The sequence below is a fragment of the Bacillus rossius genome, chromosome 1, assembly GCF_032445375.1.
Source record: "Bacillus rossius redtenbacheri isolate Brsri chromosome 1, Brsri_v3, whole genome shotgun sequence".
In the NCBI taxonomy this organism is placed as follows: domain Eukaryota; kingdom Metazoa; phylum Arthropoda; class Insecta; order Phasmatodea; family Bacillidae; genus Bacillus; species Bacillus rossius.
The window spans coordinates 277,699,037-277,718,037 of NC_086330.1; the positions used below are offsets into that span (position 1 = coordinate 277,699,037).

Sequence of the window (19,001 nt, forward strand, 5' to 3'; positions counted from 1 at the left end):
TATAAGGTTACGAAGCTACGAAACTACAGGACTACAAGACTTGAAGGTTTCAACTGGCTACGGGGCTACAAGTCTGTGAGGCTACTTAGTCTATGAAGTTACATGACTCTTAACTGTCTTTGGCTCCATTCAGCGGCGAAAGTTAATTTATCTCATTGAAAAGAAAATTTTGCAAGTAGTCTCGATTCTTGCCAACAGATGTCGCCACGTGTTGTGTTGAAGTAAAAATTATTAATTTCTTTTATGTGGGATGTTGGATGCTCACTAACGATCGCAAGAGAAAGAAGGCTTCGTTAGACACCCAGGAGAAGTGACAGTGCGCATTTTCCTTTGTCAGAAAAATTACAGGAAAAAAAATAAAAATTTAGATAGAAATAAAAAATTACAAAATATTTATAAATCAATAATAATAATAATAATACAAACCAAAAATGAATGAAGATTTAAAAAAAATTTCTAGCATGTATTAGAACTCTATACTTGCTCAATTAAAATGGTATTTAAATATATAATTTTTCTTTTTGAAGTTTTTTTATAATATTCTAGTTAAATAATTACTGATTTTCAAGACGGCGCGGCGGGGCGGCAGTAACGATAATTGCCACGTTCACGTCATAATTCAACATGGCGTAATACAAAATGGAAGAACGTTTTTAAATAACATTTTAAATTAAAATGTTATTTAATTTTTACATAAATAAAAAATTTTCCCATAATATTTTGAGAATAATTACGGATTTTCAATATTGTGACCGTAACGAAAATTACAACAGTAGTGCCATAGTCCAAAATGACAGAAATTTAGAGAAAACAAAACGGTGAATGTGAAAACATTATACAAAATTGCGGAATTCCAAGTGTCGGCCGGGGTCAAGTTAAAAAGTCAAGGCCATCTAAGATGGCCGTAATGACGTCATAATCCAAGATGGCAGACACTTGCTGCAGCACCTCACTCCGTCCGGCTATTATATATTACTTTGATAGTTTGTAAACAGTTTTCTTCATACATTTTTTAAACAGTGTTTATCTTTCATTTATTTCTACTGATTGATTGATTGATTGTGTGAATTTCCCCGCACAGGCGTGAAGTCGTTCGAGATCTTCTTCGGCTACTTCCTGTCGCAGTCGGTGCTGATGTGCGGCCAGGCGTCGCTGCTGATCGTGCTGGGCATCTTCGTGTACCACTTCCAGTGCCACGGCGACCTGGCGCTGGTGGTGGTTCTTCTGCTGCTGCAGGGAGTGTGCGGCATGGCCCTGGGTGCGTCCGCCATAACTCGCGCTCCTGCTTCTCGGTTGTCTGTTTGGGCGGTCTTGTTGAAGCTAACGATCCACAAGCAAAGGTTCGGTAATTTCACATGTTTTTCTCGTGTCTGAGTCTTCGCTGGGTCGGCTACAATTTTCGAGTGTTTGGTCAAATTCCGATCGCGTGAGGGGAATAGTTGGGTAGGTACGTGGTGGGGGAACCTGTAGAGGAGAAGAGTGCGTTAGTGGCGACGCCTCTCCAACGCATGCACTAGCGGTCGACTGGAAAGGGGGATAGAGAGGGGTAGGCACAGAGCGTAGCGTGCCGTATGATAGTTGTATAACGGCCGGACGGGAAGACGGCAAGGGAGAGGTGGAAATGACGCAGCAGTGACGCTAAGGAATTTTCGTAACGCTGTTTGTGTTCGTCTACGCCTCAGTTTTCGTAGAGTCTAAAAATTGACGATTCTATGTTTTGTTTATTTAATTTAAAGTATCTAACATTTGTTTATTTTGGGAAAATAGTTATTTATTTGTGTAATTAACTTTATGAGTATCTTTCATTTTTGTGGGAATAGTGTGATTGGAGATGTAAATAATTTATCTCTCTCTATACCTAATAAACAGGAATTTTTTCTTCTTTCACACGTGGACTCAAAGCACACACTTTTTTTTTTTTAATTGGTACATTTTATTTTCATTACGTAAATGTTTCTAGAAAACCAAACTGCACTTCAGGCTTTGGTAAAAATACAAGAACGTTCATCTTCAAAATCAATGACTAACGTGTTTAAATACACAGTGGATGTATAAATGAAATTACACAGTCTTACAGTGTTAAATTAATTAGTGTCTTGTTTTTTTTTTGTCAGTACGCAGTACTTGTGGGTACACACAAACGTTATAGTAAAAATACAAAATATTTGTCATAGTAAATCTACAACAACAAATGAACTTCAAATAACAATGTATTTTACAATTTATACTGACAACGCCTCTATTAATTTATATAAGTTACAAAGTGGTATTCCTATTACATGAAGATTTATTACCGTGTACGGTGGTCGACAGGTTAATATGCTAGACCAACTACCAATGCTCGTGAGTTCTACTCCTTTATTTCACACATAATTTTAGATGTGTTTGCTTGAAGAATTAAAGGTGATAAATTAATAAATCGGTGTTGCTTGGCTTCTGGGTTGTAGCTGCGTCGAAGGAGAAGATATCACCGACGTTTCGGTCGACGTTGCAAACAGTAGGTAACTGCTCCCTGATGATGGCGACTGCAACGTCGACCGAAACATTGTGATATCTTCACCTTCGGCGTGACTACAACCCAGAAGCTGAGCAACTCCTGACAATGGCCTTGAGCCTGTGAAATTTATTACATTTATAATTATTTTAAAAGTACACATTATTTGCTATAAGGTACAAAAGTTTTTTGGAAGTAACACAAATTAGCATTATTCATTGTCAATGTAAATCTACTCAACGATGCAGTGCAATTAACTGACTGTTTTAACAAAAATATAGGTACATGTATACATGTGTAAATTTATATATCGCAGATTAAATAAAACACCAACAGCTTTGACATATATACCAGGCAATAGCAGTGTGCCGTAAATTAGGTATTTTTCTCGGCACCATGAAAATTCCAATTTTTTTGTACTTTGATCAGTATATAAAGGCTCATATTAAAATTTTTCTAGCTTCCGTGCTTTAAGGGGACCTTATTATTTAAACTTTGGCCTGTAAGTCTGACCACAGGGACCAGCCAAGCTTTCTTCTTCCCAAGTGGTGTTAGCAGAGAGATGTCTGTTCCCCTCGTCCCGCTGCACGTCCTGGAGTGTGATTCCTCCCGTACTAGCCACCAGCAGCACTCGGAGTACTGGCACGGCTAATGTGTCTGCTGGGCTCTGCATCTTTCTTCAGGGCGCGCGTATCCTCTGTCGGCCTGCCAGAGCACGTCTGGCATTGCATGTCTGTCGGTGGAAGCACTCTCCCCACACCCCTTCACAGTCGCTGTTTTTCGCTGTGCTTCCAAGAACCCAGATACAGCCAATTAACGGATTCCCTCTCTAGCCTCCTTCTCCCATAGGGTTTCTTTCTACCTTCGCCCACATTGGCCGATAAGCGCAGCGCCATCCTGCGCTATCTCTCGGGCTCCAGCGGAACTAATGTTTAAGCTACTCAACGCTTGTTCCCGCTAGGTAGTACCTTCCCCACTACGGTTGGCGCTACTAAATTTAGTTCGACTTCTCTGCCACCGAGCACCACTACATGGACGGTCCTGCTGTAATCCCCCCCTCCTCCCTCAAAAAAAAAAACACCTTCTTCCCGGCGTAGACTCTTGGTTCCACAAATCCCCTCCCCCATCCATTTACAACAGCAAACATTTTCTTTTCGCGACCCGACAGGTATCTGGCCGATACAATTTTATCCCTCCGTGGACTACCTTCTATGTAAATTTGCCTTCCCCCTCTTTCCCATGGGGCCTATGTACACGCAATGCGTGTATGTCCTGCCCTCCGGCAATACTTTCGCCTCAGTGAGAAATTCTTCTCGGCTCTCCCGAGTGTTTTCAGAGAGAATTGTCCGCGTCTTCGTCTTGATAACACGTTACCGCCGCTCTCGTCTGAATCGCTATTCGCGTATCAGTGCTCAGTGACAAGCTTCGATATGCGATGCAGACAGAAAACTACGGCATTGACTCCCAATAGCTCCATCTGTTACAACATGGAGGTTTCTTTTACTGGTCTCTTTATTTTTTCCGTTGGGTATTCTACCCGTGTGTCTTGCTACGCGGTTCAGCATGGACTCTCCGGTGTTTCTTCGTCTTCTCATCATGACTTGATCAATCTAGGGCTACCCACGTAATAGGTAAGTAGAATTTTTTTAGAAACTTTAATGTCCCTTTAAATTTTGTAAAGTTACGACCTTCAGTCAAAGCAGCTTTTGGTAATTGCCGTCGGTAATCACGCTGCGTTATTAGCGATGCAGTGGGTCCAAGTTTCGCCCAAATTAAACGGTTTCTCTGGTTTCTCTGGCTTTTCGAGGGATTCCCTCGTCGGCGCGTCCACAGGATGTCTCCTCGCGGGCGGCTCCCGACACCGCTGCTGAACGTCCCCGTTTAAGGAAAGCATTTTTCAGTAATACTATTCCATTGTATCTTTGAAGCACTGACGTTTCAATGGACTCTGGAAATACCATGAGCCAAATCGTTTTACGTTATCTTGTCGTAAGAACAGAATGTTAAATGCTTTTTTTATATTTTTTAGTTAATGAAGTTTCTGTTCTCGTAAGAGATGAAAAAAGAAAACTCTACAGACCAGTGAAGTATAGAGTAACAAAGATAAATGTAGTTTATTTTTTTATTTGTACACCCTGGTCATAACCAAGGTTCCGGTCCACTAATGGTTAATAATGTTTATAAAATTAATGTTAAATAAATTGTCACGTGTCTCTCAAACTCGGAAACTGAGCATGTTTTCCAACACTCTATTTGTTAATAGCATACAAATAACGAGAGACGTGACAGCAGTTGTACTTTTACACTTTTGATAGTACTTTTAGTTCAACACAAGAGTAAAATTACACCAAAACATGTAGGTGTAAAATTACACTAATGTGGGTGGAAACACTGCTGAAACATACATTTAGTGTAAAATAACACCATTTTTACATCTTAGGTTAATTTCGCTCTTAGCCTAGTTTATAAATTACGCAAGAACGCAAGAACGCTAGAACGCAATCTGTAAAATATTCAGCAACCAAATTTTAGAGCACCTGTTTATAAACTACGCACGGCGCAATAACGCAACTCGAGTATTGTTCAACTTCCAACTTTCTTGAGTTTCGCTTGAGTTTATAAAGGCCTTGTTTAAAGAGAAGTGTTCCGAAACTTTTAAATACACAGACGTCCTCTCATAGGAGAACAAAATGTTCTGTTTATTACACACCTACATAATGTTTGAACATGTTAAACTTTCTGACGAGATAATAAAATATACTTTTTAATAAAATTATCCACAATTTATTTTGTTTCCATGATCAACATATCGTCAAAAAAAACCTGGTGTACAAAATTTGTTTTCCACTGTTTTACAACTTTAAATTATAAGTTTAGTAATGTTTTGCCACTTGTATCCTTTATATAAAACTGTGAAAAAAAAATTTAAAGTTTTTTTGCGTGTTGTTTTGTTGTGTCGTTGCCTTCCTTGCGTGGTTTATAAACTCAGCCCTAAGCTGGAGCTTCAACCAAATACGCATTAGAGGTCCGCTCCATGAAAAATTATCTTTTAGACTGAGTTTATAAATATAACAAGAAACGGAAGAGCTCAAGGATGCAATAAACTAGAGAAAACTAAGATAGTTTATAAAACTCACAAGTCGCAAGATATCACAAATCCTACAATTTTAAAATTAAAAAAAATGTTTTGGTTTTTTTAATTTAATAAATTAACATTATTTAACTAAAACTGTGAAATTAAAAATCATCTTATTTTGAAAGCAAAATTTGCTTTCACTATGCAATAGTTTAATAAACGAAAACTATTTTCATGTGATAAAAATAAAACTGTTGCCTTCTATACGTGTGACATCTGAATTTTTAAAGTTTTCATAACTTTTAACGTGAAGTAGGTATACAAAGGCAGAAAACAAAAAAGTTGAAAGATGGCCGATGCTTGTATTTATTTTTTTCCCCCACCTGGTTTAGTTTGTAAATTAATGTTTATAAAACCAGTTATGTCAAGGTTTCGTCTTGTATTTTCTTTCTTATTTATAAACATGTTATAAAAGTAATTCCAACTGCATGACTTTCTAGCATGTTGCAAGGTTGCAAGGTTGACCAGCGTCTTGACGTATAACTGACAAACTAACTTGATATTTGTGTCACTTAAGACGGAACTTAAACCGCGCAGTTTTTTTTTTGCGGTTATTTGTTTTCTCGTTTTTTTTTAAATTCCGGTGGTATTTGTTTAACTTTTCGTGTCAGGGTAGTTGTGCCCAGGCGATAGCCGCCCTGTGCTTGCTGCGTCTCGTTGCACCCGGCTGTCACGTGGTCGGGGCGTGTTGTTGCTTCAGCCCAGTTGGCGTTCGGCCGTGCGTTGCTGCTTACGCCGCGTGTCCGGGCAACGCCTGCGCCTGGAAATGTCGTCTGCTGCGCCGGTGAAAGCGTTGTTGGACTAGGGGAGCGGGAATGCGCGGTTAGCTGTCGTAGTGCGTCCTCCTGGCGGGAGGCTAGGACCAGGCCACACCGCGTTTTTGGGGTCTGTCTGTCGTTTGGGAGCTGCTGAAGGACACTCATCGCGTCGCCGACGGACGTTTATGAAAAACATAAAGAAAAACTACACTTTCATTTATCTACAATCTGTTCAATTTTGAACATTTTTTAAAATATTTTTGTGTGCGCTCCTTGAAACACGGAAAAATCACCCTAACACCCATAATATGGAAAATATCAACATAGCTTGAACGTATTATAACGCGTAGGACTAATACCATAAACGTTTGTCTTAAAACCTTTTTGATACGACCATAACTGCAAGGGGTGGTAAAAAAGAAAGGGATGAAGGACCAAAAAATCATAACTGTGTTCGCAAGCACACAATCGAATTCGTTCAAAGTGTTTTTACATATTATAATTTTTATCTAAAGCTTTCGTCTGAAACAATTTTTGATAACTCGTAACATTGCTGCAACGAATAAAAAAATGGGATTAAAATTAAAAAATATATAATCCATACCTTTTACACTATTAAATCCATTTCGTTTTATTATAAAACATAAAATTAGTATCTAACATTTTTGTCAGAAAATATTTTTATATGTTGAACCATTACTGCAACGGGTGGAAAATAACAAGGGTTGGAAGACATGAAAAATATAACTCGGGTGGAAAATAACAAGGGTTGGAAGACATAAAAAATGTAACTCCTTAAAAATTCACACTATATAATCCGTTCGAATGGTCTGTAAACCGTTTGAATATTATCTAAAATCTTTTGTCTGAAACGATTTTTATATGATCAACCATAACTGCAAAGGGTGAGAAAAAAAACAGGTTTAGAAGAAAAAAATTTTACAACTCCCTTAGTAAAGACACTATCGAATCCGTTCAAATTTATGTAAATCCTATAAATTTTTTTTATCTAAAATGTTTGTCTAAAACAATTAATGATAAGATGAGCTATTGCTGCAAGGGTTTGAAATAAATCCATAACTCTCCTACCATGTACACTATCAAATTCGTTCTATTTCATTGTATAACCTTTTATTATTATCTAGAACTTTTCTCTGAAATAATATTTTATACTACCTACAATAACTGCAAGGGGTATAATAAACAGGGGTTAAAAAATATAATTCATGACTCCCTTATTAGGTACACTATAAAATCGCATGCATACCTTATAATTTTTATCAAAATTTTTTTTTTTAACAATTTTTGATAAAACAAACCATTATAAATAAAACTTCCCTACCTTGAACACTACCCAGTCCATTCTTATTTTTGTTTTTCTTTCTACATATTTACTGAAACCATTGTTAAACAAATGTTTATCTTACCAACCATTACTGCAAGGGGTGAAAATAAGATTTGCAAGTAAAAAGTTATTATTTTTTAAATAGATTTACAATCAAATACGTTATAATTTATTGTATTAATAAAAAACTTCATTTAAAAATTTGGCTGAAACAATTTTTGCAGAAACAAATTACTACCGTTAAAACAGTGGTTGAAATAAAAAAAATCCTATTTGCTTAGTATCAAATAAATTTGAATTCATTTTAAAACATCTTAATATTATCCTAAACTTTGGTCAAAGCAAATTTTTATACGACCACTTTATTAGTTCAAAGAATTAAAAATACTGTTTGAAGGTTAAAAAAAATTAAATAATTACCTTAGATGGCATATCATATGAAATTTGTTCTAAGCTGTTCAATGAATTAAAAATATTCTTAATATTTTTGCTGTATGGAAAATAAGAAAACATTAATTCATCATTTTGTAATACTGTATTGGAGAACATTAATATGTTATGTACATTAAGTAGATACTTAAAATTTTCCAGAAGTTTATAGAAGTTTCCAATAAGCAATTTAATTATATAATTATTAAATAAACGGTTTTATTTAATAGTTTATGTCAATATAAGTATGAAAATTAACAAAAATATCAGATATCTTACTGTCAAAAGTTAAGGGTTAATTTGTAAAGGAGCATATTCCAATAATATTATTTAGTTACACCATAATTTTCTTAGTTTACGTTTTTTTTTGTGTTTTTTTGATATCTCTATGAAGTCCCTAAATTTTATGTTATTGTAATTTTTTTGTTCTCTTTAGTTTAAAATAGGTCCAATTCTACAATATGGAAATGAATGAATGTTCTGCTAAAGTTTATATCGGTTTTCTTGTTTACTTTCGGATGTGATCTTATTTTACGTAGTTCCCCTTCTTTCTGTCGGTTCATAGGAACATGGTAATTTGTAGATTCCAGATAGTTTCTTGGTTGAGGTTAAATCATCCACCAAGAGTTGACAACTATATGTTTTCCTGAATGATTTTTATTTTTGTTTAGGTTTCGTAATATCGGCCGCTTGCGAAGACGAAGTCACAGCGACCGTGGTCGCCTCAGGAAGTATTCAGCCAATGCTGTATCTCTGTGGTGAGTATGACATCAATAATCCAGAAATTCGAGAACAATCGGGACATTAAGGCGGCCCGTTCAGTTTTTGAACACATTACTACTATTTTAGGAGACTTGCACACACGCATTAACTAATTTGAAGCTCGCACTAGAGTTTTGGCATCTTATATTGTGAAAATGTAAACAAATGGAGACACTCATAAGAACTGTGCTATAAGTAAAGAGGAAAATAACACAAAGTAATTTTTTTTTAAATAGAATAGAAAATTTTACGTAAAATTTCAGATAGCTTTGAATTTAAATATTTACATAAAACATGTAAAACTTAAAAATAGTGTTTTCAATAATACTGGGTTTGTACTCTTTCCCTGGCATTTGTGCTTTGTGTTGTCCCATTACCTCCAATTGTTATAGTTATTTGTGAACCGTTCCCTGAATAGCTCTCGAGTGTTAGATGCACATATTGATAAACATTATACAATCAAATTAAATTCCAATTATTTAATATTCAACTATCTTTTCCATAATTTAAAGAAATTAATTTGGAATGAAGCATCAGTCAAAATAAAAAAAAATCATACGGTAATTTTTGTAAAAAAAATACTCAGTATTATCTCGAAAAGTATTTCATATACTCTAAAACAACTATACCCATGTGTTGTACAAAGTTACCTACATCATCATTATTGTAGTATTACAAACTATATTTGGGCAACTGGTTTACAAATAAATCTTTTGTAAGAGTACATAACTTTTTTTTCAGTGTATACGTCTTTATAATGTTGCTTCAATAATGGTTTAAATTTGGACTGTTTTGCACGATAACCATAATTTCAGTTCGCGTCTCTTGCCTTCCGCCAAAGTGATCTGGGTTTGATTCCCAGCTTGATCACACCCAGATTTTCTCAAGGGCAAACGTGAAGGTAATTGCCCTTAATCCTGCGAATTTTTTTTTTTTTGGGGGGGGGGGATGTCAGCTCTTACTTTTGAATCCCCATCCACCGTTGTGCCCCACGTCTGGCTCCAGTGACCTCGATGTCTAGATACGTCGGTCACCAAGTTCTTCATGAGGCCCTCCCAGAGCGAAGGGACAAGCAAGTCCAGCTAGTAATGGACCCTGTATTAGTAAATTTTTAGAGATATATGTTCACATTCAGTGCATTCGAACTGATTTTGATTTGATTTAAACTGCATTATCACCAACTGCAAAACGCATAAACGATGATTTAACCCCATATAATCATTATCCTGGAATCAAAATAGTATGACAGACGTGACGCTAAGTAGCCTACGCAATGCAACAGCCAAATATAGCAATATTTTGAACACGCAGTTTTTAAACACGTGACTAACTGAAAGTAACAACCTAAAGTCGCACTTCATACATAGCAGTCATAAATTAATCCAATATGGTTTTGTTTTTACATTCTTAAACTAGTCGTTTGATTAAAAAAAATTTATTTATGAGAAAAATTAATTTAACTTGAATGCATTTAATTTTTCACAAAAGAATTTTGTAAACAAAATACAACCAAATACGCGAAATATAATTCTATATAATTTTTTGTGCAATTTTTAACTTCGTAAAAAAAACTTCTTGTGGCCGTTCAGTAACGTCGCATCTGCAACGCTATGGGCACGTAAAGAAAAAAAAAAACAATATTGAGAAGACTGTCACGTCCGCGAAGTTTGTTACGCTGGCATCAAATATGTTGTCGAACGTAATTGTTTGGGAATGTATTTTATTTCAAGTCAATCGTGTCTTGCGAGTGATTGTGATAGGTCTGGCTAAAACTGAGGACATGCGAGAAATATAACACCAGTATAAATATAGTATTATATTGTTACGATTTACGGGTTCGTAAAGGATAGCCCAATTAAAGGTTTTATTACACACAGAGTTTTATTTGTTGCCACTATTTACATTACTAGCAAATAATCTAAAAATTTAAATTAATCAATTGTACTTAAAAATGTTGCTTCATCAGTCACTCGGTTTATACACACCGCACACCTCGCTAGGCCGCACCTCTGGCGCAACTCTCGCCGCAGCACCCCTCATGGTCCTCCGTCGCAGGACTCCGTCACCGCACTCCGCCGCCGCCGTCGCACTACCCCTTCGCCGAGATTCCACTCAACACCTCGCTCGGAAATTCGCTTGGAACTCCGCCGCACCCGCGACACTATAGCCCGGAACTGAACTATTCGCCCTGGAACCTTCGTCCAGGAACTTCGCCGCTCTATCGCCCGGAAACTCCGCCGCGGGAAACTCCCGACTCCACTGAACTGACTCTGCTGAAGCCGACGTCCTCTTTTTATATATCAGCCGCCATTTCTGTAACTCACGAGCGTGGCTGGGGCCAGTTGCGTCATTCCGCGTCGACACGATGGCAGAAATCTCTCGAAACACGTGTAGATGGCTCGCGTAACTCCGCAGCTGTCAGGTTTCGGATGTCAAACTAACAGTGCCACGCGGGGGGAGCGGAGGGCTGGAGGGAGATAAAGCGGCGACCCAGGTGCGCACTGAACATCTCATGTTACGGCGGCATGTGATGCAGCCCAGCTAGCTCTGCACCTACGCGTGACGTGGCCTTGCTCACGTTCGTAACAATATTATAATAGGTCCTGCTACTAGCACCGATGCGAAGTGCTTGCCATCTTGGATTGTGACACAACGACGGCCATCTTGGGTGTCTTTTACCATAACCTTAACCTTGTCCACTGACATTGACCTTGATTTATGACCATACCCAGGCCGCCATATTGGATGACATCATTACAACCACCTTGGATTTCGCCATTTGAAAGTATGACATAACAACTGCCATTTGGTTTTTTATAACATTCCGTCATCATGGATTCTGCTATTTTGAATTATGATTTCATATCCACAATTCTGTTTTCTAGAACTTTCTACCTTCTTTGATTCCGCCAATTTGAACGATGATGTCACCATTGCAATTTTTAAATACAGCTGCTTGTTAAAATTCGGTAATAATTATCGGAAATTATCGGAAAAACAAACAAAGATTACTTAATTACGAATTAATTAAAATTTAAATTAAAATGCTTTAACATTTTGGAGCTTGGAGTTATCGTTTCGAATATGGTGAGGGCAAAAATATATGGTTTTGGGTCCTTCCTCCACGGAGGCCACTGGCAGACTGACCTCCCACCACTTTATTCAAGGCAGATATTACACCAACCAGTATGACGTTAAGTCAGCCATCTTGGATCTTCTATCTTGTTTCGTCTATTAGAAGCCGCCATCTCGGTAAATGTGCGTAGTGTAAACAGAAGTCAGACCTAAATATCTAATGGTTCATTAACATCTTGGTTTTGTGTTACGCGTAAAGCATTTATCGGGGATTATTGTTACTAAAGTAAGCGCAAAAAAGTATTATATTCTCTATTTCGTGTAATTGATTATATTTTTACTGTAGGTAGACAGTTCAAGATTCTCTACTTGTCTGCTTGAAATATGTCATATTTTTTTGACGGTTATGGCAAGTATCGAAAAAAGGCCTCATGGTTCGGATTTACTTGGCCTATAAGCCTGACTTTAGTCATGACCTAGTTGCAATGTATGTCAAATATCAAAACGGACCTACTTGGTAGGCGTAGTGATGTCCAGTAACATTCATTCAAATATTGAAAATTAAAAATTACATTTTCGCAGTGACCAATGATCAAACCAATATTTAATTTGCTCACATCGATCAATATTTGAATAAGCAATTTTTAAAAGGATTTTTTAACGTTTAGTTTTAGGTTAATCAGAAATTTTTAAGACAGTAGCCAAATTGGCCGACAAAATGGCTAATGTGACGCTTTCTGGTAATAAATACTAATGCACTCTAGTGGATGAAAATGAATCTAATATGGCGGCAGAGATCTCTAACAAACGAAAACAAGATGGTGGCTTCCAGCAGACAAAACAAGATAGCAACTCAAAGATGGCTGCCATGTCATCATGATGGTTGGTGTTATAGTATATGCACTGACGAAAGTGGTGGGAGTTCAGTTTGCCAGTGACCTCCATGGAGGAATGACCCCTTCACAATTTTATTTTCTTTGCCATCGCCAAGTTCGAATCACGGATTCCATCTTCAATTACGTAAGTGCCTTTTTTATTGTTATTTAATTAAATTTTATTAAAGCATTGGTTTATAAAATGGAATCATTTCCCCAAATCACAAGATTATGACCGTAACGAAAATTACAATGGAAAAGTCATCAAGTAAAATGATAGAAAACCCAATGGCGGAATGCAAGAATGTGGAAACTTTTAGAAAAAAATTGGTGCACGTGACATTATAATTCAAAATTATGGATTCAAAGATGGCGGAATGTTATAGAAAAAAATTGTGTATGTGACATCATTTTATAAAATGGTGGATCAAGATGACAGAAAGTTCTAAAAAAAAAGGTTTGATGTAACATTATTCAAAATGGAAGAGTCCCAGAGGTTGCAAGTTCTAGAAAACCAAATGGCGGCTGTGAAGTCATAATTCAAAATAGCATAATCCAAAATGGTGGAAAAGATCTCATCAAAGTTGGTTGGGTCATAAATAGATATTAACGTCAAAGTCCGTTTTATAGGTCTTCCAAGATGGCTACCATTACATCACAATCCAAGATTGCGGATATTAGCACCAGGCACCTCGCACCGGCACCAGTTGCAGGACGTACTTTTATATACTACTTACTATCAATGCCTTTGCTCATGTGATCTAGAGATATTGATCAAAATTGTGCGTTACAATTTAGCTCTCTGAATACAGCATTTGTTAGGAGTAATTTTCTGAATGGAAGGGCAGTCGAATAGAACAGATGTTGCAACCACAGTGTTGCAATCCGTGATAGATCGCGCGAACTAATTTCACTACGACAAAGCGAAACTTTAAAGAATTAAATATTTTATGAATTTTTTTATAAAAGATGGAAAGTATTCAAATAAGATTCCTTGTAGAAAATCAGGTCAAAAGCCAGGGTTTAATTTTTTAATATTTTTTTTTCGTTTTTATTGGATTGTTAAGTTGTATAGTTTTAAAATTTCGGTCTGCTAATCATATGATTCAAAAGTTGAATTAGCTTCATCGACAGCAAATTTTAAATGCGGGTCTGCAAACTACTTGTGATTCGCGTCCAGATCTGATGTTGAAAACACAATTTGCGTATACTTATCATGTTCGGCATTATTTTTAATAATTCTTCGGTAAATTTCGTGACCGATTTCGTATTGTAATATTACTAGTTTTTTGTAAGTTGACTAAGTCACCCTTTGAAAAATTATGAATATATCAAACCATTTAATATACACAAAATATTTATTTAAATTTCAATTTATTTTAATATTGTGCAAATGAAAATGATCTATAATATATACATAATGATTAAAAGTATGTGAAAAAATTGTATTTAATGGCGAACTTCTTCAAAAACTACATTGCGTGTGAATTGTCTCATTCAATAATCTTTAATTTATTATGACGACATACTCGCGTAATTAAAATTGATTTTCAGCGATAAATTGAACATTTACTTAATCTGCCAAGTTAATTATTCAAATTATAAAAGTAAAATAATTATTAAAATCTCGCAAATTAAATGACATTAAACTCTTTTCTTTACCTTCTAACGCCACCATTTGGTGAAAAATTCAAATGCACTCTTAAATTATAAAAAAATTATGATAGTGTGGCTGTGTGTAAAACAGCAATTGCGGCTACCTGCAGAGCAGGCAGGCGCAATCTCACAGCGTTACGCAATCATGAAGTCAGTGATGACCGTAACTATATTTAGGATTTGCAACATGAGAACATGTGATTTTGCTGGTCAACGAGGATGGGTATTACACACGTCTGACAAGTACTGAAATATTCGCTCACATGTTTTTACGCGATGGAACATCCCGTTTGCCCCAATCCGTTCATTCACTATTTACGTGCAGTGAAATTTTCGGATGGTCGAGTTCGAAATTGCTTAGTAAGAGCTCGGACTCTTTACCATGTTAATTATTTAATCCTCACATCATCCATATTATGTAAGGCCATTTACTGTAAATTAAAAAGATTTCTCTCTCGCATATTATGTTGCACCAAAGATTTTATCTAAAATTATCTCAAAACTAATAGTGGTAAAGTATCATGAAATGTACATAATTATTACTACTTGTGCGATTTCTTATATCTCAAAAATTATAGAAAATATGGGTAGAAAATTGGTAATCCAGCACATGCAAAATAAATTTTTGGAAAAATTTAAAAACAAATAAATTCCTTTATTAAGAGTGATGAAAATAAAATAAGCAACTCGGCGAGTGAGAACCGAGCTTTAAGCATGGTTGGGCAGTAGTGAGGTGTTTACGGGTCTTTTTCAGGCATCATATGGCCGTTGGAGGGCATGAACTCGACCCTGAGGTATGTGGCTCTCGTGCTGCCGCTGTCGCTGCCCATTCGCGCCATGCGCTCCATCATGAGTCGCGCCTGGGGGGTGTCCAGCCACGAGGTGGTGCTCGGGTTCGCCGCCTCCTTCCTCTGGATCGGCGCCTTCTTCGTCCTCTGCACCGTCATCATCCGCTTCAAGAAGCTGTGACATTACCTCATCTGCAATGTTGTCTGCACCGTCATCATCCGCTTCAAGAAGCTGTGACAATACCTCATCTGTAATCTGCACCTTCATCATCCGCTTCAAGAAACTGTGACATTACTCCAACCATAATCTCTTAGACTGTAATGGCGCATTTTCGTCCTCTGCACCGTCATCATCCGCTTCAAGAAGCTGTGACATTACCTCATTGCAATGTTGTCTGCACCGTCATCATCCGCTTTAAGAAGCTGTGACATTACCTCATCTGCAATCTGCACCATCATCCGCTTCAAGAAGCTGTGACAATACCTCATCTGTAATCTTCACCGTCATCATCCGCTTCAAGAAACTGTGACATTACTTCAACCACAATCTCTTAGACTGTAATGGTGCATTATTCGTCATCTTCACCGTCATCATTCAGTTCAAGAAGCTGTGTGATTGATTGCCTCAACCATAACCTCTTAAACATGAATGATATTTTTATGGTTTTCTGCAATACCATCATATTCATCCGGTTAAAGAAACTGTAGGATTACTTCTGTGTGTAACTTCTTAGACTGGAATGGCGCCTTCTTCGTTATCTGCACCGCCATCATCCGCTTCACGAAGCTGTGGGATAACCTGTACCATAACCCCTTGGACTGGAATTGTGTCTTCTTCGTCATCTGCACCATATTTTAATGGTTTTCTGCACTACCATCATCATCATCCGGTTAAAGAAGCTGTAATATTACATCTATGTGTAACATTTTCGACTGTAATGGTGTCTTCTTCGTCATCTGCACCGTCATCATCCGGTTCAAACGACTGTGAAATTACCACTACATTAATCTATTGGACTGGAATGTTATCTAATTGTCATCTGCACAGTTGTCATCAGGTTCCGAAAGCTTTCAATTTACCTCTACGATAACCTATTAGACTGTAACCATGTCTATTTCGTCATCTGCACGGTCGTCATCAAACTGTGGGACCACCCTTTCATTTCGTATGAGTTTATTTTTCCATAATAGGTGCCATCATAATCTATTAAGCTATGAGGTGCCTCTACCCTACACTCTTTTATTAGAAGTGTATTTTGCACTGTCTGTTAAAATTAGATTAAAGAAGATTTCAGAATTACCTTAAAATCCATATTGATGAGTAGGCATTTTATTTGTTGTGTGCAACGTAATCATCGAGTTTAAGAAGCTGGGAAACTCAATTTACTATAAAATAGCATACATAAAGTGTGCCTTCTTAATTGTTTACGTCGTTAAAATTCGAATAAATAAGATGTAGGACTTTCCATTTAAATCTTTTGCATGCGATTTTATTACTCACCTAAACACTTCAACTGGATTAGTTTTGTTTACATTGTCTGCACTATTGAAATCAGATTCAATAAGATGTGAGACTTACCTTCCATTTCACATGGGTGTGTAGTCTATTCATCATTTGCAAAGTCATCAGGTTAAAGAAACTCATAAGACTCCGTCTCACCTACTCTCTTCGACATAAACGGTGTCATATTCGTCAAATGCAAAATCACCATCCGGTTAAAGAAGTGGTGAGACGTCCTCTATCCTATCATTTTTGAATGGCACTGTCTGAGCTATCTTCACTGTAATCATCCAGTTGAAGCAGTACGACACCTTCGTCCCTCTCGTTTTTGAATAAATTATTACTTCTTTGTTGTCTGCACCATAAAAATCCGGTTTCAGAATCAGTGAGATTCCCTCTGCCCTGCCTACTTTCATTGTTATGGTCCTTTCATCTTTGCCTGCCTTTTAACATCTTGTTCCCGAAACGGCGAGACTCGCTCTACACTACCGTCATCGAGTGTTATAGTGCCTATTTAATTTCCGGCATTGTCAGCAACGGATTCAAGAAAGACCAAAGTTTTTCGTTCTCAGTTTTCCTCTGGATGACGAATTTTTGGACTGTGCAATAATTATCCCCTTAAAGAAGATCATTTTCCTCCTTGTTATTCTGCACCGTAATAATACAGTTCAAGCAGCTTTGAACGTAAATGTTTGTGAGCCGCAACCAAAAACCGAAAAAAGAGTTTAGTCTTAAGAAGCAAATTTTGGTACCCTCAAGCTATAGAGACTGTTAAAATAAAAACAACTATGAGGTGGATACAACTGTCCCTGAAAAATATGTTTTGGTTATAAATTACCACTTAGACTTCATAAAGATAATTCTGTTGTTGATAATGAAGTTAGATTGTTGCTACTTTATGAACTTTAAGTAGAACTTCTATTTTATTTGCCTATTTTTCACTACTCAGGAAAATATTTGTCATCTTTTCCATGTGTTTTATGTTGAAACGTAATCGATGACAGCCATGTTTAAATTTCACCACGGAATGTACTGAGCATAACTACAAATAATAGATATCTAATGAAAAAAAAAGTGATCATGAACGATGTGAATGTACCTCGATTGTTCCAAGGAGTTGAAACTATTCATTTACATAAACGGATGTTAATGACTATATCGGTTATCAGTGGTTGTAAAAAACGATCAAAGACATTATGAAGTGCTATCATTAACTTTTATGTGCTTAATACGTGTCTGGTTAGAATATAAACTTTTTTTACTTATCTTGTAAAATCTTAACCAGATAAATTGATAAATTATAGTTAAGCTCTAATAGAAAATAAAATATTACAATTAAATGTATTAATATATTATTGAAACTGCATTTAAATTATTTCTATCTCTGGTTTTTACCAAGAAATTACTAAGCAAATTAATTTAAATTAATTTATTAATGTTATTTGTTATTTAATTAAAAATACATTTGTTTATTAGTTAAGAGTTTAGCTTTAGCTGCATTTACTAATTGTTTCATAATGGTTATAAATTATATAATTTCAAGGTTTAACCATTTAAACAAAACCAAATATTTCAATGAACGAAAATTAATGTTCAATACACTAGACAGTTCCTGATCATTGATTTGTGTGAGATAGTAAATTTTTGTTGTGAATTTTTGTACGTGTTTTATTTTCCTCTCATTTTTATCCTTTTTATTTATTACAGTTTCAACAGTCTCAAAATGGCAATAAATCTGACATGATGTTTCATGTCTGGATTAATAAAATATGTCAACTTAAAAATTATTTTTTAACTTAGTATTATGTTAATAACACATTGCATAAACATGATAAAAAATTTAACTCCAATGAAATAAATATTACATTTTTTATTTGAAAATATTATAGCAGTGAAAAAAGTATTAGTGAACTACCACAAATGAACAGAAAATGATGCGCAAGTAAATTTCATATACGTTTGCTCAATGAAACTTTCTGACAAAAATAGACAGTTTTTCAAAAAACTTAACTCGATAAATGGGTAATCTAACGCTTATACCCAAACATCAATTTCATTATAAAACTGGAAAAAGAATAAAACCTACTATTACATGATGTGCTGGTCTTCTAAGTACCACTTAGAAAAATTGGTTTCTTTGAGTATCATAATCATACACACAGATACCTAAATGCCACCTCGC

At 36.2% G+C, this 19,001-nt stretch overlaps 1 protein-coding gene across 1 annotated transcript in view; it reads left to right on the plus strand.

The window, feature by feature from the left end:
* LOC134527621 (ABC transporter G family member 20-like) overlaps positions 1-18,477 on the plus strand; it is a 138,759-nt gene extending 120,282 nt beyond the window's left edge. The window contains exons 14-16 of the mRNA XM_063360467.1: positions 1,082-1,258; positions 8,834-8,920; positions 15,285-18,477. Of these exons, the coding sequence (XP_063216537.1) occupies positions 1,082-1,258; positions 8,834-8,920; positions 15,285-15,499 (479 nt within the window). The 3' untranslated portion in view covers positions 15,500-18,477. The remainder of the gene's footprint in view (positions 1-1,081; positions 1,259-8,833; positions 8,921-15,284) is intronic.
* Positions 18,478-19,001: the final 524 nt, after the last annotated feature.